Source organism: Melopsittacus undulatus, chromosome 6 (assembly GCF_012275295.1).
Source record: "Melopsittacus undulatus isolate bMelUnd1 chromosome 6, bMelUnd1.mat.Z, whole genome shotgun sequence".
NCBI lineage: Eukaryota > Metazoa > Chordata > Aves > Psittaciformes > Psittaculidae > Melopsittacus > Melopsittacus undulatus.
In genome coordinates, this window is record NC_047532.1 from 28,438,956 (window position 1) to 28,465,746 (window position 26,791).

Below are 26,791 nucleotides of genomic sequence, written 5' to 3' on the forward strand. Positions count from 1 at the left end.
TTGTAAGATTACAATAATGTAAAACCTACAGAGTGAATAAAGTTATCCCTTAATCTTACTTCCCAATACCAGAGACAGAATTCTATGTGGGCCATGATAAAGTGTCTATTGCTAAGTCCAAACTTCCTTATACACAGACTTCAGACAGAGACACACCACAATCTAGTCCCACAGTCCCATCATGACGGAAAACTATAATCACTCCCATCTTACGAGCAAGCCTCAGTAACCTACCAGATTTTAGTACTGCAAGGATTTAGCATATAAAGGTCCATGTTTTCCATCAAAATAGCTGAAGTGCTCTGTATGAAGAAGAGAATTAGTATTTTCAATTGCAGATACTAACACAGCACCGAGATTTTCTCCCCAGTCTTCAAAAATAAGTTTGATATTATGATGTAGACTAATACCAAGTTTCACAACCTTTTAAACAAGATAGTATGTTAGAGACAGGATGCCATAGTACTATGGCACAATCATAGATTATTTACAATGGCAAGCTGTTTAATACAACTTAGTTCAGTTCTGTTTCTGTAGGGAGTAAACTCTTCCCCCTTCCAAATGCACTTAACAACATCAACTTCCCTATAGCAAACCCTCTTCAAAAAACAGATCATAGCTTTTGATCCATTTTTATAAATCAAAAATTATAATCAACCTGAACATAGAAATAAAGATTTTTCCAGTAATCAGTGGTCAGCTTAAGCATACTTTGTACTACTTCTTGCATAAGAGTAAACTGAAATAATGCACACTAATAATTAGTAAATGCTTACCTTTGCCTCCGGATTTGCTGCCAAAATTTTGGCACCACACTCTACAGAGGCATAGTTATTTCTATTTTTCTGGACTTTTTTTGTGGAATGCTGCCCACCAACAGCAGAAGGATGCATTGACTGACCTAGGAACAAGAAAATATTGCTACTATAACAAACCATGCAAACAAACAGTATTTTCACTTTCAGGAAACTTCTGCTCACTGGTTTTATATACTAAATGCCATTAATTATGTAGTTCTAGCAGAAAAATTAAGTTCCAGGCTGCATTCCAAATCAAATCTGATACAAGAAGGAAGTGGTCTGCATTTAGACCAAATCAATGAATCCTGAACTTACTCTTTTCTTTCTCCACTTCCATGACTTTTTTCTTCCATTCATCAAATGTTGGAATGTCTCCAGGGTCCTTTGGAGTCATCGCCGATGTAGGGTCAATTTCTCCTGTTTTCTTATAGTCTTTCTGCAGAAAAGTTAACCACCAATTGTGAATATCTTTCAGCACCAATGAAAACAAACTTCAATACTTAAAAATAACCATATTCTCATCAACAGCAGATACATCATTTGAACCTATCTTAAAAACTTAGTGCCAAGGTAAGCTCACTAGCCAGGAAAAGCATGTGATGATTTCCTCCCAAAGTTATACTCTTTCACTGAGATGCTGGTAATTTTTGTGGCTAAACTAACATTTTAAGTAAAACAAGCATTCTGTCTCTCTAAATGCCTACTTTTCTTTGGTATTTTTGCTTTTCCTCCTCCTAAGGAGAAAAGGCTTCCCCGTAGCAGAAACTTCTAAATATGAATGTTGGTCATGACAGACTTCATAGTTCCCCTAAAGTTTTTGAACACCTCAAAAAAAAAAAAAAACACAGACACATTTTATTAATGTCTAATGATTAAAGAAAAATATTTTGGACTTGCCTAGCAATGCACCAACCATTTTAAGTTAACCTTATGCTATTCCATGTCACATTTTAACATCTTTGTACAAACACTCTGCCAGCACACCATCAGATGCACAAAAACTTTTGCTAGACATTTCAAGTGTAGAGATTACTTTGTAGACAATATTTTACATGTAGTTTCCAGAATGATGGCTTTGTAGGTTGACATTTTCTCTGCATTTAAAGCAAGAATTATTTTACATATAGTTCTATAGCTGAAAACTATCAAAAAAAGAGCCAAACTCACATATTTGACAAAAGTGAGTACAGAATTCTTCACATTACTATACTGCAACAGAACTTTAGATGTGACACAAAAATATATCCCCACACGTATTTAGAAATAACAGGACCTGAAAAAACCCTCTAACTTCAAAGAACGTTCAGGATGTAAGATCCTCCTTGGACTATGATGAAATGGTAAGTCAAAAAACAAACTGTGTAAGCAATGCCAAATCATGTGCTTGCTTAACTATGACATCAGGCCAATGCCATAGTTACTTAAGTTGTAGCCTTGTAAACTGGGGGGGGGGATTTAATAAAGGTTTACACAATTTGTTTGTAGCAAGTTCTGACTGCATCTAATTATTTTAAGGTACATGGTACTCTGTTCAATAATCTTGGGAAAAGATTCTTAACTTTAAAAGAGAGTTATCCAAGTTACTAGTGACAGACTAAATGGGATCCTAAAATAGCAAAAAAATGGTATTGCTGTGGCCTTGGTAATTCTTTAACTAAAAAAAAAAAAAAAAAAAAGTAAACTTTAGGAAGTGCCTCACTGTGAGACTATAAAAGTGGTCATACAGTTAAGCATAAAAGACCTGTCCAGCTATGTATCCAATTTCAACAGTGGTGAAGTAAGATGCCTAGGAAAGAATAAATTTATTCTTTCCTAAAACCCCAAACATTTGTTTTTTCCTCCAACTGTTATCGTTCCCTCTAACCATCTGCTTGGTACCCAGGAACTTCTTGACTCAGTCAAGACTCAACTCTCAGACTTGTACAGGCTTACCTAGACCATGTGAACCATACCATGACCTGCTCGCCCCCCTTTTATTTTAATTAAACCCATGTGAAAAAATTTACCATGCACAGTATCCTACAGGAAGTCCCAGATTACTGATCTGTTACATGAAGAACATTTCTGCTGGATTTTGCTCCATATGCAGATATTAAACAAAACTAAGTCTTGCATTTGAAGAGGCTCAGCTCAGGAGTACTGTCTGTGCCAATGGATCAACCCTTGCACAGTTAAAACTTGCTGCCCTTTTCTCCCAGTTTATTATACCCTTGTTGAGATGACAATATCAGAAACACATACAGGACTCAAAATGTGAAGCCTGCACAAACAGGAAAGCAATGGATATCAACTCATCTTCAACAGGGGTGGTAACCTAGCAGAGGGCATGAGCCTCCTGTGTGTACTGAGCGGCTATCAGCACTGCTTACCTCCCTTTTTAAGTTCTCTGAGGCATTCAGAGCAGATTTTTGCTCATCTGTGCCCTTTTCAGCTGCTGAAACTTTCGACTCAAACTCAGATTTTGTCTTCTTTCCCTTGCCATGTGAAGATGATATGTTATCTATATGTTGACCTGCAAGGCTGGAAATTTTAGGACTATTAGAACGTATAAAATGATCACATTTTTCAACCATAAGCAATATTAACACACACACACAAATACGCAGATAAGCAAGCACATGCAAATGTTTGTTGCAAGGCCAGGACAGAAAAGAAGAATTACCTTTAAATCATTCAGACTCACAACCTACTTCAATACTCACCTCTCTGGTGGACTGACAAAAGAGGAAGGCTCACTCTGAGGGTCAGCCTCAAGTGTCCCACCAATATCACAGTCAGGTTCTGACTGCTCAGCTTCACTAGAGCTGACTACAGGGATATCAGCACAGGAATTTTCTATTGCACTGAAGAGAAAGAAATAACATGCTTTTTACCCTTCTGATAATATAAGTAACCCAGATGATCAACTACAGGACTAAAGATAATTTAAAGCTTTAGAAAAGCAACAGTCTCACAGAAATAATTAAGAGGAACAAAGTATGCTTATACTTGTGAAACTGCATTCTCAGCTGTACCTGTACAAGAATATAATTTAATCTTCCAGCCTGTTTGCCCCAGCAAATGAACTCAAAGCTAGCTTCTCATCTACCAGAACTCTCATCTAACATCCTACCAAACGCTGCAATGGATATTTTCCCCCATCATTACTACAAACTAAGAACAGCTTCATAGTTACGTGACTGCAGCAATTTTCCTTTCCCTTTCAACAAAGGAATCAAACATGAGTCTGAGTTCTGCCAGTAAAAGCTCCTAATGTTCCCAAGTCAGGGGGCAGCAATCAAAAAAGAACTTGGCTAAAACTAGAGGAGAAAAGGGGTCATATAATGATGCATAGTAGAGCCAAACAGACTTCCTTTCCACTAAATTTTTTAATGTTTTACTAATATAACAAAAGCAAGGTAACGCAAGAGACCATTACCCAAGCTGCATCAACAGCCTGAACTAGCTTATCTGCCCACTGCCCAACTTCCTCTCCCAGAAAGCCTGAACACATCACATCAGACAAATCCTAGGGTAAAAACTGAAAAGAAAGCCTCTCTATAGAATGGACTGGGAGGAAAAGACAGACACATAACTTGAAATAACTCTCAGTTGATAACTTGTGTAACTACCTCCGCTAGTACAGGGATGACTTTCATACTGATCTAAGTCATAAACCAATTCTAAAGATAAGCTTTATTCTGCCTTCTAAATTTCAACGTAAGCTTCTTCAATGTGAGCACCAAATCAGGTTAATCTAATACCATGATACAGAGCTGCCAAAACATAAACAGCATATCAGTAACTTAAAAGGGAATCTTTTTTTGTTCTGGCTGCTACAATTATCAGTAGAAGCAGCTATAACAAACTCAGGGAGCCAATTTTAGTACCTTTCATATAAAAGTCCTCTCAGTTTAAAAAAAAAAAAAAAAAAAAAAACCCCAACAACCCAAAAAAAACCCTCCTAGGTATCTGAGACTTTTTGCTATGTAGCAAAATCTGACATGAGGAACAAGAATTTATTAGCTACAAACCATGAGTAGTTTCTCTGAATACCCTAACACACACACACCCAAGATGTGCACCGTTTAGCTCTGCATGTGACACTTCAATGACTGGTATCTGACCATTGCACATAAAATTAACCCCCCCCCCACATATCCCTGATTTCAGTAGATAGAGGACAGTATGAATAATAATCAACTGAATAAAATATGGAACAAGTATGAACTTAAAAATACCCTGGTATCAGGGTGTACCCAAGTGGCTTCAAGTAACTAGTTTTAGTAGAAGGTGAGTAGCACAAGCCTAAAAGCTGTAGTGCTCCCTCTCCTTCAGGTACTTTCATTTGTTAGCAGCTTTGCCTTAATTTTTAAGGTGCATTACCAAGCTCATTTTGCACAGCAACTGTCTTTACTTGCAGCCACAATAACTCAGTTGATTTTTCAAGAATTTTTTCCCAGATTAGGTCTGGAGAGAAAAGCTACAAGCAATACCATTCTTAAAAAAAAAATAAAGATGTTACAGGGCAAAAATAGTTTGGAATAAAATTACTTCTAGAATATTTTGAGGTCCTGCTACAATACCAAACCGGTAACACCCAAGGGAGCTGGACTTTGTTACACTGGTAGAAATCAACATCTAAACCAGGAAAAATACTCTCTAAACATTACAAATGCAGTTGAGTCTTTGTAAAGATCTCGTACAAGTATGGAGTTCAACCACAGTGTTTTAGATATTAAAGTTAATCTGTACAAAAAGAGACCATCTATTACTATTTAAAGCTAAACTGAAGTTTGAAATAACATATAAAACGCATCTCTTCTACACTAATTCTACTCTTTCTTCCTGCAAACTAATACTATATTAGAATCAGAACACTACTGCTCCAAAACAGATTGCCATTTTCATTTGTTTCATAGTTTGAGTCTTCAGAGTTCATCACTCCCTTATTCCCCAGCTACAGCAGCAAGACCATTTTCAACATTTATAAGATGCCAAGCTGAATGTTCAAAAGAAAATAACATCCTGAATCTTGTTCTGAGACATGACAACAGTAGGACTTATAACACATTACACAAATCAATAGCAGAAAAAAACCACACTGAAATTATGTTCCAGTTTTGCTTTTTAAAAATTGCAAGTGTGGGAAGCTAGATTTTCAAAGACTTCCAATTAAAAGCATTTCTGAAGTACCAGATGTGCTTTAGTATTAGCCCTAGCAGATTAGGCAAGATCAGTCAGCAGACCAGACTTCCACACCTTTTCTACGGTAAAGGAAGAAGATTTGCTAAAACCAGAAAATCTGGACTCTTAATAAAACCCCTTCAAAAAAAACAAACCCTAAACACCAAAATGAAGTCTACTTCATTTTCAGTGTGTTGAATTTGTATCTACACTAATATTAGATCTTTATCAGCAATCAGAATATATTTACCTTAACATACATTAAAAATCCCAGGAGAATTTTCTGAAAGTACCTCAAAGTGTACACACAGACACTAACTTCCATACTAGAGTTCACATTTGATAGCACAGCATTTCACAAAAAGGAAACAAAATTAAGCACATCAGTTTCTGAAGACTGCCAGCAGCAGAGGTAGCTCTGCAATACACTACTAAGCACCAGAATTACAAACTGTCTTGGTTGTTCTTATACTAATAAGTCAAAGTTATCCCTTAACTGAAAGCAGAGGCCATCACTGAAGCAGCTTTGATGCTTGTTATCACCAATGTTAAAGCATATTTTTGAAGGTCAGAAATCCTAATGGTAGAGACCTAAGTAGTACAGATTATCTAGCATGTAAAAGCCTGTATGTTTTTCTGCTAAAGCAGCAGCTTCAAAACCAATACTGGCAACAGTATAACCCTTCATGCAAGTACACAACTTTTAATCCACGCACTGAATAAATGATAGCATATTCTATTAGCATTTGACACCATAAACCAAATTACAGCAAAAGAATCATGTGTAGCAATCTAGTCTTATGCCTACTAAACCTGAAGATGTAACAGTTTAACAACAGGTGATATTCTCTTGAAGACCAAAACAATAAAAAAAGCTTACTCGGGCTGTGATACCAGAGGTATCTCTGAGGTAGGTGAACTGGAAGTGCTTTCAGTGCTTGCAACTATGCTAGATGAAGCTTCATTTAAATCTACTGAAGGTGGTGTCTCAGCTTCAGGCTGACTTGCTTCACTCATTTCTGTAGCCTGTGGAAACATACATGAACATACATTTTTTCAAAACCTGAATAGGAAAAGCATTCATACAAAAACACCTAGTATGGAATTTTAACAGTTTGGTAATTCACATTTCTGTCAGAAACAAGTTTTCTTCAAAACCCAGGTAGTATTCAGTGCTACTTCATGATACTTGCAACACTCTTCCAAAGCAATAATAGTGTCAAAATATTGAGGAAGGCATGTGCAACAGCTTCCTCAACCATGCATTTCTATAGAGATAGCTACGAAGAAACAAGCTTGAATACTTCAGTAACTGAAATACATGGTTGTATTTGCATGGTCCACTACAATAAAGCTCATTATTATTTTCATCCTAAGCTTAATTTTAGGAAAGACTTTCAATTTTATCACTCCAATGGAGATCCAAAATGATTTAGAAGTCTATTCCATGTTGTAACTGAACGAAGAGGTAAATTGCTTATCACTTCCTAGAGTCCAGTAGTCTTGAGTCTTACTTATTCTAGGTCCAGTTTCCATAACCTCTTGCACAGCACAATCAAAGTAAGTCTTTCTAAATATGGAAAAGTACGTAACCACTGAAACAGGTCAGATTAACTCCTGCAGTAATAGAAAATACTATTACACAAGACCCTCTTGCCAATAGCTAGATTACCACAAGTCATCTAACTGAACATGAAGAGGTCTGGAACATTTTACTACAAAATTACACATCTAAACCATAAAATATACATTCAGAAGTATGTCCTATGTGTGTTGTCTTGTGATCTACAAAACAAAAATGTATCAAATAAACTTTAACAGGGGGCTTCGTAATATTTAACACCAAGCACTGACTTAATGGTATTAATAGCACATACAACTGAAACACAACCTTTTTTCCATTTTAGTAAAGGAAATTAAAATAACAGAAGCCACTAAGGGTCAAAGCTAAAATGGACTGCTATATCACCAAGTCTGATCTCTATAAAAGACCTCAGTTAGAAGGCTTTTATATTTTATTTTATGAAGAGATACCCATACCTATAACATCCAATTTTATCTTGCAAAGATTTATTTAGTTAGTACCTACAAATATTAAATTACTCTTATTACTTATGCACATGGGAAACGCAAGATCTGTTAGCTCATGCGTTTTCTCCTTCATTGGAAACATGAATCTGATGGCAAGCCTGGTGCAAATGAAATGCGATAGATTGTCACTATGAGCTTCAGATAACCAAAGTGAAAGACTGAAATCCAAGAAGCATTTGAAGTGAATGAAATAAAAGTCTTGCCTGGACAGATTTCGTAAGGTCATCAAGCAGCTCTTCTGTAGCATAACTCCACATACTTGAGTCTGCATGCTCAGGCTCCAGCCTGGGACCAGCCTCTTCCCCCTAGCATATTAAAGGCAAAACAACAAGAAGCATGCAGTAACACAATGTCTTCTAGTAAGAAGAGTTACCTTTGGTACAGACTTAATAACACTACCTTTACAAGCTACATGAATCTCCAGAGCCACTGTCCACAAACATTTAAAATGTCATTTTATCTCATGCCATCTTTAAAACAAACACTACAGCAAATCAAAACAATTCCATTAAACCTTCACAGGAAAGACCACTTCAGCATTGTCTTAAATTGTTCAGTGTGTGCTAGGAAAATTAATCACTTTGCAGTGACTTCCCATGTTGACAAACCCTCTGTATCTCCCTCCTTGCAGCCCAAAAAGCAGGGAGAAAGGGATAATCCTAAAATGACTTGCAACAGACAACCATTAAAAAATAATGCTTCACACATTTCAGTTACAGCAGTCTTGTCAGCAGAACTGGAATAATTCATAAGACTGCTGTAACCTTCTGAAGCAACTTCCTCTTTTATAAATAAAGATTTACAATCAAGTGCAGTGAATTGACAAACTAAACCAAAAAATATACACTTGAGAAAAAAAAAGCTTTTAAAGCCACCAGACTGCAGAACTAATAAAAATGTACTTGCCACTCAAGCTTTTTTTTTTAAAGTTGTGACTACAACACACATTTTTGAGTAATACTTTAAGATACAGCAAGAAGCCTGGTACAAATCTACATACCCCTAATTTTCTATGGTCTCTCTAAAGCCCTGTGGTCAAATACTGGAAGTTCAAATCCAAAATGGACTGATACGCTACACAAGATTACATGATAATAATCATTTGAGAGAGTTAAGGCACGCACTGAAAGAACAGGAACTACGTGTCTTCACTGGCAAATCTCAGTGACAACAGCTAAGCAACATTTTTCCCAAATATTATTAGCTCACATGGTAGTCCCCAAGATTAAATACCATCAATACCTTGAAGAGACAACTGATCTAAGGAAAACTGATCAAAGGCTGCAAGACTGCTCTTTTTGAGCAGGACAACTCTGGCAGCCTAGTTAGGAGTAATAACACACATGCCTAAAATTTTTCACACACCCAAGAGATTTTTCTTTAATAAGTAAAAAGTACAGCATAATGTATGAGCTTTCATACCTTTGGGTTTAAATTTAGAAGGCTCCTTAACAATGCAGGCAAGTTAACAGAATAAAGAGAAGAATGCGCCAAAAAAGTAAGAAAACATACACCAGTGGCTTCCCAGTCTCCAAGCTTACTTATCTTCCCAGTTTTGTTACATCAGAAATTAAATTTGAGCAGGACATTTTTCAGGCAGCCAGAAGAATCGTACTGAATGCTATCTGGCTGCACAAGCTGGCAAAAAAATACAGCTACCCTAGATGATGAAATCCTTCAGACAGTGAAATACACTGTTTAAAGTATTTTTTTCCTGGTCAGGCAGCTCTCCACCTAGGTAAACTAGAATACTTAAAACATTTTCCAGGTTTGATGTGGCATATAAAAGCCTTCTTGGAATGAGGACCATGATTAGCACTACTACTCACTGATAAACAAAATGGGAAGACCAATAACATCCATATTACCCATGTTTACTGTAGGACTGATTCATCACCTATGTAAGTAAATTAATTAAATTATCATGACTTCCTAATATGACTCAACAGCTTGGGAACTCACTATGCAGAAACTGCAATATGCAGAAACTTGTGATGAGTTAGGGTGAGACAAGTACACTCAATTCAACCTGAAGTGCTGAGTAATGTAAATAAGGGACAAACTCTTTTTCCCTAGCATTTCACATATGTGCTTTAGCTTTGTGAATCTAAGTAGGAGGAAAACCAGGATAAATAGTGACTTAAAAAAAATAATCTTAAGTCTTCTATTTAGGATACCAATCATCTGCTCACTGGGCTTTTAACACAACACAGGTGCAACTGGCATACTGTGGCCTCTGTAGAGAGCCAGGTACACATATCCGTGATGACTTCTTCTAATATCTGGCACCCAAATAAACAAACTGAGCCACTATTATTAGCTTTACTATTTATTATTTACAGCCCCTCCCCCCCACCAACTGTCCAGCTGTACTGTCACATAACTGCAAAAAACACGAAGAAAAACAAAAGCCTGGGACAACATCATGGTTCAAGGAACAACTGAATATATTAAAAATTCTGGCCAAGAAGACCCAATGAATCAAAGTGTGTGATTTTTTTTTTAATTATTTAATATCAAATCAGACTGAGCAGCTAATTAACATATTTCAGTCAGCATACCTTTTCTTGGACATTTTCATCATCATTTGCCAGGGCACAAGCATCACCTGAAGCATATTGCACTGCCGATGAAAGACTGTCCTTACAAAAGACATGCCAAACAGGAAGCCTATTTAACACAAAAAAAAACAACACGAGTCAAATTCTTGATCTAAAATGAATAAACAGTATTTTGAAATTCCCTCAGCATTCTCTCTCCCTCATCTTTTTTTCAGTTGTTCCCATGAGGTACCTAGAAAAATAAAAATATGCACATACAGTTCATAGATACTCATTTATCAAAACTATTGGTGGACTTCAGAAATTAGTAACAGAAAACACTGTAAATTTACTACTTCTGAAAGACAAAAGTATCAGCAAAGGTCACAAAATGATACCAGGTCACAAAATGGAAGCTGACACAAATTAGTTAAGTTATTGCAAGTTAGGAAAAAAATGAATCAACCATATCTTTTGCCATGTAGCAATAAGGTGTCTTTAGCATTGATTATTACCAAGCAAAACTAAAGCCACAGATTAAAAAAAAAAAAAAATTAAAGCTCCTTATTTCCCTGTACAGATGATACCTGTAAAATCTTGTATGGTCAGCATCAAGCACATTTAATTAGAGAAAATAAGTACATTAAACAAAAGACGCATGCAAAACGTGATGAAAATGTAGATACAAATGGCAAACCAGGTGCTTCCTTTAATTTCAACCTCCAGAGATCTATCTGTATTTTCAGCTCTAAATAGTTTTGCTCCTCAGTAGAATTTATTTCCATAGAAAAGCAGCCAACATCTATACAAATGCACCAGAACAGCATCTTTTGTTGCTTAGAGTGCATGGCCCTTTGACATCCTAGATAATATCTGTGCAGCAAACTACTAGGTTTGGAGGCCCAAAGGCCAGAAAAGGTCTTCATGCAGACTTCAAAAAAGTACTGCAAAATGCTATGCAAATTGAGCTTTAAGTGGAGTTGTCAACAATACTTGACCATCAGCACCACCTGCCATTTTAAAGCCAAACATTTTTTCCAGGAAATACTGTTTACATAACATCTAGGTGATATGTATGACCCCATGTGATTTCTCACAAATGTTCCTCTGAACCCTGAAAAAGGCCCCCTCCTCCCAAGAGGAGGCATATATATATATAAGCATACAAGAAAAGTGGATATAGCAACCTACAAATTTTGAAAAATTAAAACACAGCCTTAACAGTAACAATAGCAAGAATATTAGGTCAGGATTGACTTATACAACTTGATCATGCTAGCATTTAGAAATTGAATGACCACCTGTCTTAAAAACTTGAAGACCATTATTGGGAATTATATGCAGCAGATATTGCCATTGAAGTGGTACTAAATTGTACAGAAGATATCATTGTCTGTGAATCAGCATTTTAAAACAAGGTGCATTTTCACAACCAAGTTAATACCTACTTTTAGCACTTCCCATCAAGAAAAGCACTTAGCACAAAAGGTGTACATTTCTTGCCTTAATATACTGATACTATAACACAACTAATCATGCTTTAGTAATGAGTGGTGTCCCTCAGGGATTGGTATTGGGACCAGTCTTCTTCAGCATCTTTGTCACTGACATCGACAGTGGGATTGAGTGCACCCTCAGCAAGTCCGCCAATGACACCAAGCTGTGTGGTTTGGTTGATACGCTGGAGGGAAGGAATGCCATCCAGAGGGACCCCTCGACACCTCATGAAGTTTAACCATGCCAAATGCAAAGTCCTACACCTGGGTTGGAGCAATCCCAGGCACAGCTACAGGCTGGGCAGAGAAGAGATTCAGTGCAGCCCTGCAGAGAAGGACTTGGGAGTGTCAGTTGATGAGAAAATGAACATGAGCTGGCTTCAGTGTGCACTCACAGCCCAGAAAGCCAATCGTATCCTGGGCTGCAGTTCTGGTGTCCTCAACATAAAAAGGTCATGGAACTGTTGAAGCAAGTCCAGAGGAGGTCCACAAGGATGATCAGGGGACTGGAGCACCTCCCATATGAAGACAGGCTGAGAAAGTTGGGGCTGTTCAGCCTGGAGAAGAGAAGGCTGAGACCTCATAGCAGCCTTCCAGTGTCTGAAAGGGGGCTACTGGGATGCTGGGGAAGGACTATTCATTAGGGACTATAGTGACAGGACAAGGGGTAATGGGTTAAAACTTAAACAGGGGAAGTTTAGATTACATATAAGGAAGAAATTCTTTACTGTTAGGGTGGTGAGGCACTGAAATGGGTTGCCAGGGAGAGAGTGAATGCTCCATCCCTGGCAGTGTTCAAGGCCAGGTTGGACAAAGCCTTGGGTGACATGGTTTAGTGTGTGGTGTGCATGCCCATGGCCGGGGGGTTGAAACTGGATGATCTTAAGGTCCTTTCCAACCACAACTGTTCTATGCAGCTTTTAGAAGAATACAGTTTAATAGCTCATAAATTTAAGCTATTCCAACCTAAACTATGTCCAATATCCAATTTGTTTATTCCCAGAAATTCTCCTGTGTATACTCCAACTCAACCATAATGCCTTAAGTCTCCCAGAAAGCCCTATGAGAGAGGGGACTGAAAATTCATTTTGTACATATGGTCATGCATGCACCCACAAGAAAAGCTGAGCCCTACTACAACAGAGGATGCAGCAGGCAGGATGTATCATTCAACTGCTGCCATCAAACTCTGGCAAAGCCTTAAAAACATAAAGCCACAGCATGCAAGGCCACATGAGACCAGTTATTCTGTGAGAAATCAAATTAATCACATTATCAGGACACTGTAATTCTTTTTTCTTCTTTCAGCATTCTGCATATTCAACAGGCATTTTTTTTTAGCCACAGGCTGACAAATTATACAGCCCATAACAGAGAACTGCCAAATGGCACAGCACCTCTGTTAAATATTTCTCTATACACAGAAAGACAACAAACAAAAACCTGTTAATTTACAGAGAACAGAATTCCCTTTGAGTTTAGTAAACTTGCACAATATGTCAAGGATAGGCTGGATGGAGCTTTGAGCAACCTGCCCACAGTAGGGGGTTTGGAACTAAATTATCTTTAAGATCCCTTCCAACCTTCTATGATTCTATGTCCAGTGAAAGCACAGCAGCTTCTGTATCTGTAGATACTAATACACCCATCGCTTTTTCATGACTGAATAGCAGTATTTTTAATGCTGACTAGAAAGCGAGCAGGCAGATCTAATGCCCAAATGGTATTGGAAATTAGTCACTAGATATACTGTCTCAGGTACAAGGTAATGATGTAACAGTGTAGAGATACTTCAAGAGAGCATTTCAAACATTTAACCAACAGTTAGTGACTTACAGGTATACAGAAATTTTCACTAGTTCAGTTTTTCTTAAGTATGACTCAAAATAGCAGCTGCTATTAAATCTCATAAAGAGCAAAGAAACAAATGTAAGTCTTTTACTATCATTATTTATTCTATTTTCTCTAACACACCATGAATTCTTCAGCTTGATATGCACAAAAGCAAAACATGCAAGCCCAGGCAGAAATACAGGGCGGAATCTTCACTCTTCACAGGGCATGTACATACTGTGGCTCTCTACTGAAGCAGAAAGCCTGCTCACCCCTATCTAAATGGTACTGTACACTTACTGCTGCACAAATTGGCTATGGTCTACTGACAGCTGTTAGGCTTTTGAGAAAGAACACACTGAATTCTGAAAGTACAGGTGGTTCTGAAATTGCAGTGTAGGTTTCTTGTGAAAGACTGTCCAGTTCTGATTTGGCTCAAGCTCTTAATTGTGAAGGAGGCAGCAGAAGACTATCAGAGATAGTGAAGCTATTGATAACTGGTTTGACAAGCATGAAAATCAAGTAAAAAGTAAACAAGTGGTAAGAAAAAAATTATCATACAAGTTACAGCTGACAAAAATTAAAATTGGAGGTAAGAGTTGTTCTACTATTTGACCTTCCCAGAGAAAAGCAGGTTAAGCTTTCCCTTTCAAAGACTTCATACACAAACAGATACACAAAACATGCAATTCAAACAGATTTGTTCATTGAACTATTCAAGAATTTTCTTAAACTCTCTCCAAACAAGACCTACATCTGGTCACTAAAGAGTGAAACAGTTCAAAACAGTTCACAGTTGACAGCTGTCAGTGAGTAATTTTAAGCAAAGGGAAAGTAAAGAGGAAGCCATTATCAGCATATTTCCAAGCCCTTCTGAAAGACACAGGGGACACTCTCTCTGCAGGACAATCACTGACACTTTCTGCACCTCTCAGAGGGCTGTATTACTAACAAGTACGGATGCACCAGTGGCCAACAGCTAAGAGAGAATGAAGATGTCACCGTCCCTACCATGTGACACTTCTCTAGTGAAAATATTCACAGAATCAGTTCAGAAAAGGCCTCTGGAAGTGACAGAGGGTGGGATTTGGACCTATGGAGCAGACTGCCAACAAAGCAAGCCTATTAATGGCAGAGAGGCGCCTACTTGTTGGTTGAAGCTTCCCAATTATAGAATAATTTATTTTTGATTAGTCACATTAAAAAATGAGAGAAACTGGGAATGAACAAGGAGTCAGAAAAATATCTCCTGCTTTGAACAAGTGCTACAGATCTGTAACTACTACCACTAGTCTGTTAAAGAGAAAAAAGGCTCTGTATAAACAAGGAGCTCAGCGGACTCACAGCCAAACTCTCCTGTCAGCAGTAAACAGCCTTCCAGCCACTGCAAATGCAGCAGAAACAGCAAAAGGAGGAAACCCCCACCCTCTCCCTAGTAACTTAATGGAATCAATATTTCTCTCAGAACAGTTCAGCAAGAGGGACTTGCATTTAAGAAGGCCTGCAGAACAAAGTAGATCTCTCAGAAAATGAAGACTGGGTTTTTATGGCAGCATTATTTCAACCAGTCAAAGAAAAAAAAAAGCTATTTGCAAGCCACTGACTGCTTTAGTACAATCCCCCTAGACACAACATTCATTTCTGCACATGAAGTGGAAGGAAGTGTTGATAAATGCAGTGAAGAATCATTAATCTTCCTTAATCCTGATTTTAAAACAAACAAAACCAAACAAATACCCCACACCATTTAGAAGCATTTATTACCCCAGAAGAGCAGGATGCATTACTAAGATAAAAGTTATGATGGACCTTTAAGGGGAAAAGCTGAAAATTAGATCCACAGATCTGGTTTAATCAAGGCTGCTGTCAGCAAGGCACTGATACTGTCTCATACCCTACCACTACCCACCACCTTTATTCATGAAGGGAGGCGGGGGAACAGGGGGACGGGAGGAGTGGACAGGGACAGGACCACCACCACCCCAAGACCAAACGAAAAACCAACCAACAACAAAAAAACCTCAAACTGAAACCGAAATGACACAAACTACCCAAACCCAGCGCGTAAAAACACAACCCCAAACCAGCTGAAGTTGGAGGTTTTTTTGCAAATTTTTTACCAATCCATTGTATTTTGCAATTAATTTAGGGGTTTAATATCTTTCCCACTCCTTGCAAAGAACATGCTCTCCAAACTGTCTAACTGGAATGAGACACACAAAAAATAGACAGTTACTTCACTTATTCAGAGGAGCCCAAAACAAAGATACTTCTGACACCACTGAATTCCACAGCTTCAGACAATAGGATTCCAACCATCAGTATAAAATACAGCTTTCAGCACTTTAAATGCATTAGCATGCAAAGACTGCAAAAACAAGGTTACTTTATCAGATTTAACCCATTTACTGCCTGAAGGGATAGTCCTGCATTCCACCCTCAGCCACATACTTCTCTGCAACCCTGATCTGATCTGGTGACTGTGGACACTTTTAACGTGTAAAAAGAAAGTTTGCTTTGAGGTAGTGTATAACTCAGATATAAAAATTGAAGACAGAGGGAGAACATACCACTGTCCATGACCTTCCCCTGTTTCCTAAATCAAACAATGGAAATAAAGGTCAAGGACTAACAGTGGAAAAGCCCTTCATGCCTTTCTTACAGTGCTACCAATATTACTCTAATCCTATCCTAGAAAAGGCTATTATCTCAATAGCCACCTTCACAGCACCGTAACTGTATAGTTTTGACACAGTGCTCATGATAGACAGCAGCCTATATTAGATGCATGCTGCAAGGTAACACTGGAACATATACCTCTTCTTTCTTGGAGCATCCAGGTAGTCTATTTCAGAAATCACAGACAAAAATTACAAACCCTAACCCTTGAAAGGTGTCCATCTGGAAGTGCTCAAAGTGATTAAAAGTTCCTAGTAGCTCTCAGTAACAGGCTTCTGTAATACTGCACTTAAGATCACAGCTTAAGAGAATCCCTGCATTGTCAGGCTCTAGTTATCTTTAATGCAAGAGTTTTGGGAAAAGAACACATTCTGGAAAAAGACAGTAAAGCCTGACACTAACCACAAAGGACTACAGGAACATATTAGAATAACTATGAACTGTGATTAGAATTTAAGGATTTTGGAGTCTTCAGTAATGTCTGACACACCTTTAAAGATTTCCCTCATTGCTTAAATTCATAAGCTTATCTACACAGCCACAATATCGAAACAGCAGGCTCAGAATCATCATCAGCTGCTCTGCATCAACTTCCCACGTAAAAAGCCCCTGTGAGTGCAACACAGCTTAACACAGTGCCAATGAGTGGAATGTCAGCATAAACTTCACAACCAGAATTTTGCCCTAGATCATTCTAAAGTTGCTATCAGCTAACTCCCAAGCATTTTGTCATGTATTTTTAATAGGCTTCTTACCTTTAAAGTATTTTAAAAATATCTTGATTACCATTCCAAAACTCAGTCAAGCAAAGAAGGTTTCTTTGAGCACCTAAGCTAATTTTGAACTGCTATAACCTTTTACTGACACTCCAATCCAGTTGAAGTCATCTCTATACCAACATTTTCACTCACTCAAACAGTTCTCCACACTAGCTTTGGAATCAGTCTGTTGTACCAGCTCAGTATTTTCACCAAGAATTACAAGAAAAGCTTTTACGAGTATTACTTGTTCTCAGCCAAAAGTTTTCATGCATAGAAAAAAAACCCACCCTCTTCAGGCAAAGGGCTGTAGCACCTCCATATGTTAATCTGATAAAAAAAATTCACAACCTGCCTTTGGAAGCAGCACAGAATTCACCAAAGGCTAGATTAATACAGAAAACTGAAAACAGGAAAAGCAGAAAAGCCAAAAGTGTTCTGTAAAATACAATTATAAGATTAAAGTGGAAAACAACTAACAACAGGTTAGAGAAAAACATTTCGGAAAAACTTGAAATTGAGTGTGTTAAGTGGGGCACATTTCATTGCAACAGGCAGTCTTGTGCATCAATACAGCAACCTCATGAGGGGGCACATGCCACTTTAGTACACTACTTGCATAACGAACAAATATGACGTTTCTAGGACAAATATTTTAGAAGTTACTGCATGAAAACACTGATTTTCAAATAATTTTGGAAGCTAAATATTCAATAACTGAGCCAAGCATTTGTTTTGGGTAAGACACCAGAGCCCCTGCTTGCATACAATACCTTCAACTTGAGCAGGCCACAAGCTAGGTATATTCAAATTTGACTGAGTCCAAGAGTTCCAGTACAATTACTTATTTCCCAACCTTAACTACAGAGCTTCCAAACAAGACATTTCCAAACAAGATACTCCATATCTAAGAACATGGCTTTACTTCTGAATCAGATGCCTGGAACAAAAGTTTGTATGAGCAATGCCTAAATCACATTACTGCTTTCTGCCATAAAACTAAGCACCCTGTGTGTGCATTTCAATATCAGCCTTCTGAAGAGATTAAAGTAACTACACAAGAGGAGAATCGACATATAAAATTCTCAGCATCATTACTAACATGTTACAGTAGTAGAAATCATCAGAGCACTCTCCTGCAAACATACTCTGCTGAAAAGAGGATTTCTGTGATAACAGGCATGTTACACTGGCACACAAGCCTCTCACGCCCCAACTCTACCACTCAACACCTTTGTTATTAACAGACGCAAGCTTAAGGCTTAAGCCTAAAGCCAGTAATAAGCAAATAAATTTCCTATTAGCAAACCCTTTCCTTTAGTGATCTCTAATCTGGTTTGCATGGCTTTTGCCTCTACAGGATAGGAACGGCAAAATAAACACTAGTGATGTTATCACAGTGCCAGTATAGCACTGCTTTTTTCACAGCTCCTCTTGCATTGCAGAAGCTTTCAACAAGCACTCCTTCAAAAATGTTGAACATTGTAACACAAAGCAAAACCAGACATTTTATTTTGTTAACATTGATATGAATCTTCACATAAATAGGTAGAAATACAAAGCAATATCAAAATCTGTCCCCTTCCAGTGCAGCTGTATCTGGGCTTTATTCCTGGCTATGCCACTGACCCAATTTGAACTTCACAATTTTCAGGGTACACTAATTTCAGAGTCAGAGGTACTAGACCAGGGGTTTTCCACCAGCAACAGCACATCTTGCTGCTCAGACACTTTTATACAAGCCATGCTTTACTGATGCAGCACATTCACAGTGTAACAACAACTAAAGCATCCCAGTGCGCACATGGACTTATACCCATCTTTCTTTTACGCAGAGTTGTAAAACTGAGGATGATAAAAGAATTCATAAAAGCTAAACAGACCAGGATACACAATGCACTTTCTGGGGCAGAATGAATCAGAAAAACAAATTACTGTATGTATTATTTCTCTACTAAACTCATAGCTAACACTTTGAAAGTGCAGCTTATGGGAAAACAAAAGCTGACATCAGAAACATTTATACAGGTTATACTTCAAACAACTGTCACAGCTAGTCTCAATTCAGATAGTACTAGTATCCCCATAAGCTTCTAAACCTGTTCCACTTACTCAGCTCTGTATATTGTCAAACTACAAAGCACTACAAGTTTTAAAAGTATTTTTTGCACTATATCATCCACACAAAGAGATTAACTGAAGCCTAAAGCCATCTCCATAAATTCAGGACAACAGAAGTTATTTCTTATGCACAGTCAAAGCTCCAGTCTGCACAGATAGGTATTATTTTTAGAGCACTACATTCCTAAAGCTTACCTCCATCAAAAGCATTTCTCTAAAGCCATGCAGCCATCCTGCTTTTCTGAACTACTTGAAACAACCTTGCTGGCTCCCAGCCTTGTCAGAGAGCTGTAGCTTCAGAAAGCCTCAAGTACCAGTAACTCTCAAGTCCTGCACTCCCAAAGAGCATCATATTGCCTTTATTGCAAAGACATCAGTTAACAAATCCCCTAACTCAAGGTTCTCAGATTTTTTTAGGTTTTGTAATACACAGTCACATTTTTAACTAAAAGGTAAGAATCAAAAGAGCCCCAAGAGTGTTCTTTCAACAATTCTAGTTTCCCTGCTTTTTTTGCTTCTTATTATTCTGTTGACCACTAGTTTCATGTATAAAAGCACTTCTCTCTTGCCACCATTAAATTCTTTGAAGATGACTTTTCAAATTTAGTTGTCTTGAAATGTGTTTGTCCCACATAACATTTATAACACAAAGCCTCCATTTACTATTTAAAGATTCTTAACTGCTTATATAAACAAAGCTGTTGATTTTCTTTTTAGGAAAGGAAAAGTTAAATACATCACAACTTATCATGCTACACAGTCCAGCAACAATGCCAGAATTAATAGATCTCAAGACTTTCCAAATACACCTCTGACATAGCTACTGAAATTAAAGCATGTCACAATGCTATCCTGCAGAGGATTTTAAACTCTCCAGTGTGAATTCATATTTGGACATCAAACTAGGCAACTAGAGCTTGTACTGCTCCCAAGGTCTATTGGCTCTCTAATCAAAAGCAGCCAGAGTGGGCAGGGTGAACACTCAAGTTGAACTTTTTTTTAAATAGTAAAAGGTTTGCAATACTCTAGTGCAAGCTGTAAGATCAGTTAAGAGAGTGCTTTAAAGAGCCATCTCCGAGTTAGCTGAACATGATAATCCTTTATCAATACAGAATATGTGCCTGAACTTTTTCTTTAGCTGAACAATTCAGTTAAAACAGCAGACAAAGAACATAGCAACAAAAAAATCACTCTGACCACTATCGTTACGCGGAGAACCTTCATCTACAAATTACTTCGAGGCAGGAACAGGTTATCTGCCTTCAAGACAGTCAGAAAGAAAACTGTTTTCCTAATAAGAATCCCAACTATACAAGTAGAACCATTCATGAGAAGAAACTTAGTTGGGCAAGAAGTTGAAAACTGTCTAAAACAGTTTACCAGGTTCACAGCTCACTGAAAAAAGTTTTAGCTGTATAGGTTCGATTAAATTTTTTTCCAAAAGTAAATACAGCAACAGAGTTTTCAAGCACTTTTTGGACTCATTGTATTGTCTCCTAAGAAAAAAAATGTGATGACACAAACCTAATTTGCTCCAGGACTGTCTGAACCCAGTAATGCAACTGTCAGCACCCGATTTGCAACTGATTTTGTACAAAGAAATATTTGAACTCCCCCTTCTTCATCCAACTAGAATTAACTGTAAAAACAACCCAAACCTTAAAGACTATTTCCTTCATATGTTTTTAATAGATTATCTAAATAATTTACAGGAAATGTATTAAAAGTAATATATGGGACACACAATTATCTCTAGCAACTACTGCTGTTCTGTTTTCCGTATTTGCAGTTTGAGAAATACTAGCCAGTTTTAACAGCAAACAGTGAGTCAGTGTTCAAAGGAGGCCAAAGTTTAAGATGCTTACAACCTACATTACAGAAACATATTCTCCTAATATTTGTGTTGTAATAAGTACCATCTTTTAAGGCAGTTTGAAAACAAAGTAAACACAAGATGCTGGAACAAGGTTATCACCATGAAAGCACTCAAATACATAACCAAAGCAAAACTGAAAAGGATCACTGGCTTTAATTTAACATGACTGCAGCCAGTTGCAGAAAATCTGTTTCAAGACTAAGGCAACTTGATCTTTAAGAGAACACAGCCAGAGTTCAGCCTGAAATTGAAAAAGCAAGTAAATCATATAGTTAAAAGCACCAAGCAGCAACAAAATACTCATACAAAAGCATACAGAATAACTCCAAACCACTGATACCTGAAGACGATCTCTACATCTGACAGCACTCATTTTCAAGAGCACAGTACACGACCGTCGTTCACATCCTCGTGAGTAACCCTCCCAAAAGCTGTAACCTGCCTTTCTCCTAACACAACACCATGTGCTGCCAGCACCTGAAGGCGTTCTTGCTTTTCCGAGAGGAAGCACCTTCTTTTTCCCAGTGGCACCATCTCCGCTTTCACCTCCCACTCTATGTGTCTCTGGCCATTAGCCCTCAGTATCCCGACCAAGGCGCTCTCCCCGCCGCAGCTGGGGCAGAAAAAGGCTCCCCAGGCTAAGCACCGTGAGCGGACCGAGGTCCCCGAGCTGCCGGAAAAGACGGCAGCGGCAAAGCTGCAGGCAGGCCCGGCAGCGGGGTCCTCCTCCTATGTCCTCTCAAGGAGCTCCGAGAAGCAGAACACACTCGGCCCGAAGGCCTCGGAGGAGCCTCCCTACCGTGAGGGCGAAGGGCCGCGGAGGGGCCGGGACTCACCAGAGCAGGGCGCAGAGGAAGAGGCAGGAGCCCAGGGCCAGAAGCCGGCGGGGCGGCTCCCTCATCGTCTCCCCCGTCTACCTGCCGCGGCCGGGAAGCGGCGGCACATCCTCCCCGGCAGAGGGACCGCAGGAGAAGCGTGAGCAGCGGCGGCCGCTAAAGAGGAACGACCGTTGGGGCGGCCCCTCCTCCACGCGACGCACAGCAGTGCGACCGAGCGCAGCCGTTACTGCCCGCCGGACCGGGCCCCTCCCCCTCGCCCCTTATCCCTTCACGCGCTGAGCTGGAAGGATACGCGTCACCCATTACGACATCTCGCCACGCCCCCTCGCTCCGCCGAGACCAATGGCCTGCGCGTTTTGGCGTGGCCACGCCCCTAAACCCCGGTTGCCAACGAGGGTTGGCTTCTCCCCTCGAGCACGGCGACAAATGAAGAGAGTCGCTTTCCCTTTCCCCGCCCTCCAAAGGACCCCTCTGAGGTGTCCGTGTCAAACAAGACCTTAAAGGGAAACGGCCACAGTAATAAACGACTGCTAACAGCAAAGTCTGAGGCAGAGATGCACGCGAAGAACGTCATTATTTCCAGTGCGAGGGCGTTTTAAGCAACGGCTTTCCGACATGACCGTTTTTAAAATGTATTTTTTAAATCGGGCTTCTTCGCTGGTTGCCCCGCAGAGCCGAGCGCTGATTGGTGTCGCTTAAGGCCCCCAGCGGAATCATCGTCACGGAATGGGCGTGGACCGGAAGCTGTTTGCCGGGGCTGATGGGATCTGTAGTTCCGGGGCAGAAGGCGGGGCGGCGGGGTCTGCTGCTGCGAGTGGGGGCCAAGAAGCCATTTTGCGGGTGGTCTGCGGGAGCCCGTGAGGAGCGGTTGGGATTGGGTTTCACCCACTGACAGCCGCATGGCAGCCCGGCTCGAGTCTGTCGGCACAGGTGGTGCCAGAGAAGTGTTTAGTGTGGTTTTGTGCATATTCATTCATTGCAGGAGAAAGAGCCAAGCCACAGTTTGCCCGGCAGGTCCTCAGGTGTGTCCTGAGCCCCACACGGGAAGTGCCTGGGACCTGGCAGCCTGGCCAAGCCCTGCTGGACCAGCTTCTCTCCCCATCCCAGCAGCTGCCCGCACAGAACTCCCCTGTTTCCCTGCCTAGCACTGCCTTCTGATGCCTGGGGGTTGCGGAGCACTGCTGGGAGATGCAGGCCTGGCAGCCATGAGCATGACCTCGGCAGCTGGGTGCCCGTGCCCAATGTGTGACAAAGGAGAGGTGCCTTTCCTGGTACAGGCACATTTGGGTGCGAAAAAACACCCAAAAACGTTAGGGATTTTGTAGATAGCCACGCCTAAATCTGAAGCAAGGTGTTCTAAAATGGGCTTTACACTGAGCTGTGGTAGCCAAGAAAACCATCCTTACAGCTTACTGTCACCAAAAAATGGCTCAGGATTGGGGTTCCTGCTGCCACAGCATAATCAGATCCACAGGGAACAACAACGTGTGCTGCTCACCCAGCACATGGGGCATTACGACAGCCTTGGAAGGCACAGGTGGATTAGTCACCAGCATGCTGTGTTGGACACATGCACATGTCAGAACTCCGAACAGGGAAGTACAGCTTTGCCCCGAGAGCAGAAGGGGAGGGTGTGAATCACAGCAATCCTTGCAGGAGCAGGGCCATTCTAGATCCTGGTTCCTGTTTATCCCAGAGCATCTCCAGCCCCATGAACTGGCCCTTACGGAGGTCCGGGGCTGCTCCCAAAAGGAGGGGTGCCTGCAGCTCTCAGCTTGATGATGACAAGCTGCAGGATGGATTGACTGTAGTCAACCAGCTGCAAGTAACTTTCCCAGCTGGCACTGGAAACCTCTGGAGAGTCTTTGTGTCTGTTCTTTTCTGATTTCTCACCTTGTAATACTGTGTTTTCATTAACACTTGGCATCCCCCACCCTTCCGAGAGCTCAGAATGCTGCAGACAGCAGACAGACCTGTGTGCCAACACATTGAGAACGGAAGAGGGAGAAGCTCCAGCTTTGTGCCTCATCTCTACACAGGCTGTGGCTTAAAGCCCCCTGGGTCAGCAAACCATGGGCTTCCCAGTGACAGAAATGGCCTGTCCTGCAGTACCTGTATCTCTTTGGGAAACGGGGAATAACAGCACAGCACATGGGGCAGCAAGTTGAGGTGCAGAGCAGCACCTGCTGCTCCATGCCTTGCAGCTTAGCCAGGCTAGGAGCTGTCTGGATGAGTCTGCGACTCTTGAAGTTGAACAGGAAGAAATTCCTGTGCAAGTCACTGGTAGGTTTCAAAAGAAGCCCATGGGATTTAATGTGAACCTCTGGCAATGGGAAATGGGCTTGCTAAACCACAGTACGGATTATACCGAGATGAAAGTGGCCAGGCAGGTGGCTCTGACAGAGAGCGGCTTTGCTCTATGTCCCAGTGCCAGCCACAGAACCCACTGGCAGCTTTCCCAGTGCGTCAGCATCCAGTCTCCTGCCCCGGTGCCACTCAGCTCCTGGGTCAGATCCTGTTGCCCCAGGAGCATGGATCACACAGGAGCTGCCCAACCAGTTATGGAAGTGAGGTGAGTCCTGAAAAACACTGATTAGCTGCCTCGTGGCACTGGTGGAGCATGAGCAAGCACCTTTGCTATGAGGGTTTCTTCAGCCTTTTGCAGCAGCAGAGCTAAGACATGGCACAGCAGCAGCATGGATCTGTGGCTGTGAGGGCGTCTAACTGTCCTTGTGAGGGTTTCAAGCAGAGATGCTGTGTGGAGGGCTCTGCTGTGCCTCCAGGGGCCGGCAGCAGGACCATGCTCAGAGCATCATTGGTGCAGAAAGTATGTCTGCCCAGGGGTGTGCCTCTATGGTGGCCCCAGGGAGCTGCCTGGGAGGTGGGAAATTCCCCGAGCCATGGGAGCAAGAGCGCAGGTCCCACCTGCAGCTGATTTAGCCATGTCAGGGAATGCCATACATCTCCCCTTTCAGGGCTGGAGGCTGCTGCAGAGAGGCAGGGCAATGGGAGCTTTGGCTGCAGCTGCCTCCTTCTGTCCCTCCGTGGTGACATGACCCCCAGGGTGGGACTCATCACCTTCATGGATGCTGCCAGTTATGGTACCTTACCTTTTGAGCGAGAGCAGTGTGTCAGCACAGGAAGATGCCAGGCAAGGTGTGCATCTACACACCCAGTGTCCTGCCTTCAGCCTCTCCAAGGATTCACAGTAGTCAAGTCACCCTGCAGGCAGAGAGCGCTTCCCCATCCCACCAACACAGCTTCAGCCACAACCTCTGTGCATTGGGGATGGCCAGGAGCAAAGCAGTAGAGAAATCCTTCCATAAAGCATTATAAATTGAAACAACTGCTCAGTTGTCTGCTAGAAGAGCTGGTAAACATTTATTAACTCATTGCTATGCATTTCCAGCCAGAGCACTTGCCCCAGCGCTTGCAGGTGGTGTTTTCCTCGGGGCCATGCCACAGCATACGGCTGGGACCATCTCCATTGTCAGCTTCTGCCTTGCTCCCAGGACAGTAATTCTTCCAGCTTCTTTACCAAAAGCTTTTCCCCCAAGAGAAGGGGAAAAGGCTGTGAAGCCACACTTGCTGAGCCCATGCAGCTGCTCTCAACTGGCACAGCTCCCACACACTTTGGTCCTGTTACCAGCTGGGAATTAATCACATACAGTTTAGACCAAACACAGCTAAAGAGCTGTCACAGAAGATAGATCATTTCAGGGGAACCATTACAGTGACAGGTATCCTGTCAGGTATACAGGTATACAGTCAGGATCCTGGAGAAAAACCTCCTTTGAGTTAGTCCCCACCAGGTATAAACATCTACCAAAAGAGCCTGGTGCCTATTAAGCCAGACAGAGGCTTTGAGGCATCACCTCTGACATACCCACATACCAGTGCTTACTGAGCTTGTTTCTCAACCACTGATAAGATGAGCAATGTAATAGTAAAAAAATTTACAGCTTACCCAGCTAGAACCCATGATTAGCCCAAAGCCCAAGGTACTGTAGGGTTACTTGGGAGCAAATATTTGCATGGGATTCTCAAAAGGTGCTATATGTTCGCAGTGGAATTTTGGCTTGCTCTTAGCCAGATCTCTCTTGGCTATAGCCCAGCATGAGGTGAGCTGGGGCAGGGGCTGAATTCGAGCCACTGTACCACCTGATGGTGTATGTACCTGCATCCCCTGGGTGGGGAGGGCTCTCCATGGCCTGCAATGGTGATGTGCAGGCGCAAAAGACTGGGTATATAAAGTGTAACGTGTTGCACCGGCAGTGGTACAAGCGTTGCTCTGCTGACGGAATAAAAGCCGGGTCGTCGTGCTCAGTGCCCCAAGTAGGGAGACCTGGAGGGAGCCACCCAAAGGGCACCTCAGTGTGGTGTTTCTGAGCAGGAGGAGAAAAAAGATGCTGTGGTTTTACCTGCAAACCCTGCATGGCTATGGGGCAATGCTTGTCTATTGGACTCTTTTAACACTCGAATAGATCCAGAGTGTTGCACAGGCTATAGAGTATCTCTCCGGGATTTGGGCACCAAGGCCAGGGAGCAGTGTTTGACTTCTGGAGAGATACCTGATCCTGAGTTATGTCCTG

The 26,791-nt window shown here is 41.0% G+C and overlaps 1 protein-coding gene across 2 annotated transcripts in view; it reads right to left on the minus strand.

Moving 5' to 3' along the window:
• Positions 1 to 22,432, minus strand: part of SUCO (SUN domain containing ossification factor) — a 39,684-nt gene extending 17,252 nt beyond the window's left edge. For both annotated transcript variants that reach the window (XM_031047269.2, XM_031047270.2), the window contains exons 1-9: positions 22,197 to 22,432; positions 10,619 to 10,727; positions 8,261 to 8,362; positions 6,847 to 6,992; positions 3,503 to 3,643; positions 3,170 to 3,320; positions 1,116 to 1,236; positions 777 to 901; positions 235 to 302 (exon numbers count right to left, since the gene is read on the minus strand). In XM_031047269.2, coding sequence (XP_030903129.2) covers positions 235 to 302; positions 777 to 901; positions 1,116 to 1,236; positions 3,170 to 3,320; positions 3,503 to 3,643; positions 6,847 to 6,992; positions 8,261 to 8,362; positions 10,619 to 10,727; positions 22,197 to 22,261 — 1,028 coding nt within the window. In that variant the 5' untranslated portion in view covers positions 22,262 to 22,432. The remainder of the gene's footprint in view (positions 1 to 234; positions 303 to 776; positions 902 to 1,115; positions 1,237 to 3,169; positions 3,321 to 3,502; positions 3,644 to 6,846; positions 6,993 to 8,260; positions 8,363 to 10,618; positions 10,728 to 22,196) is intronic.
• Positions 22,433 to 26,791: the final 4,359 nt, after the last annotated feature.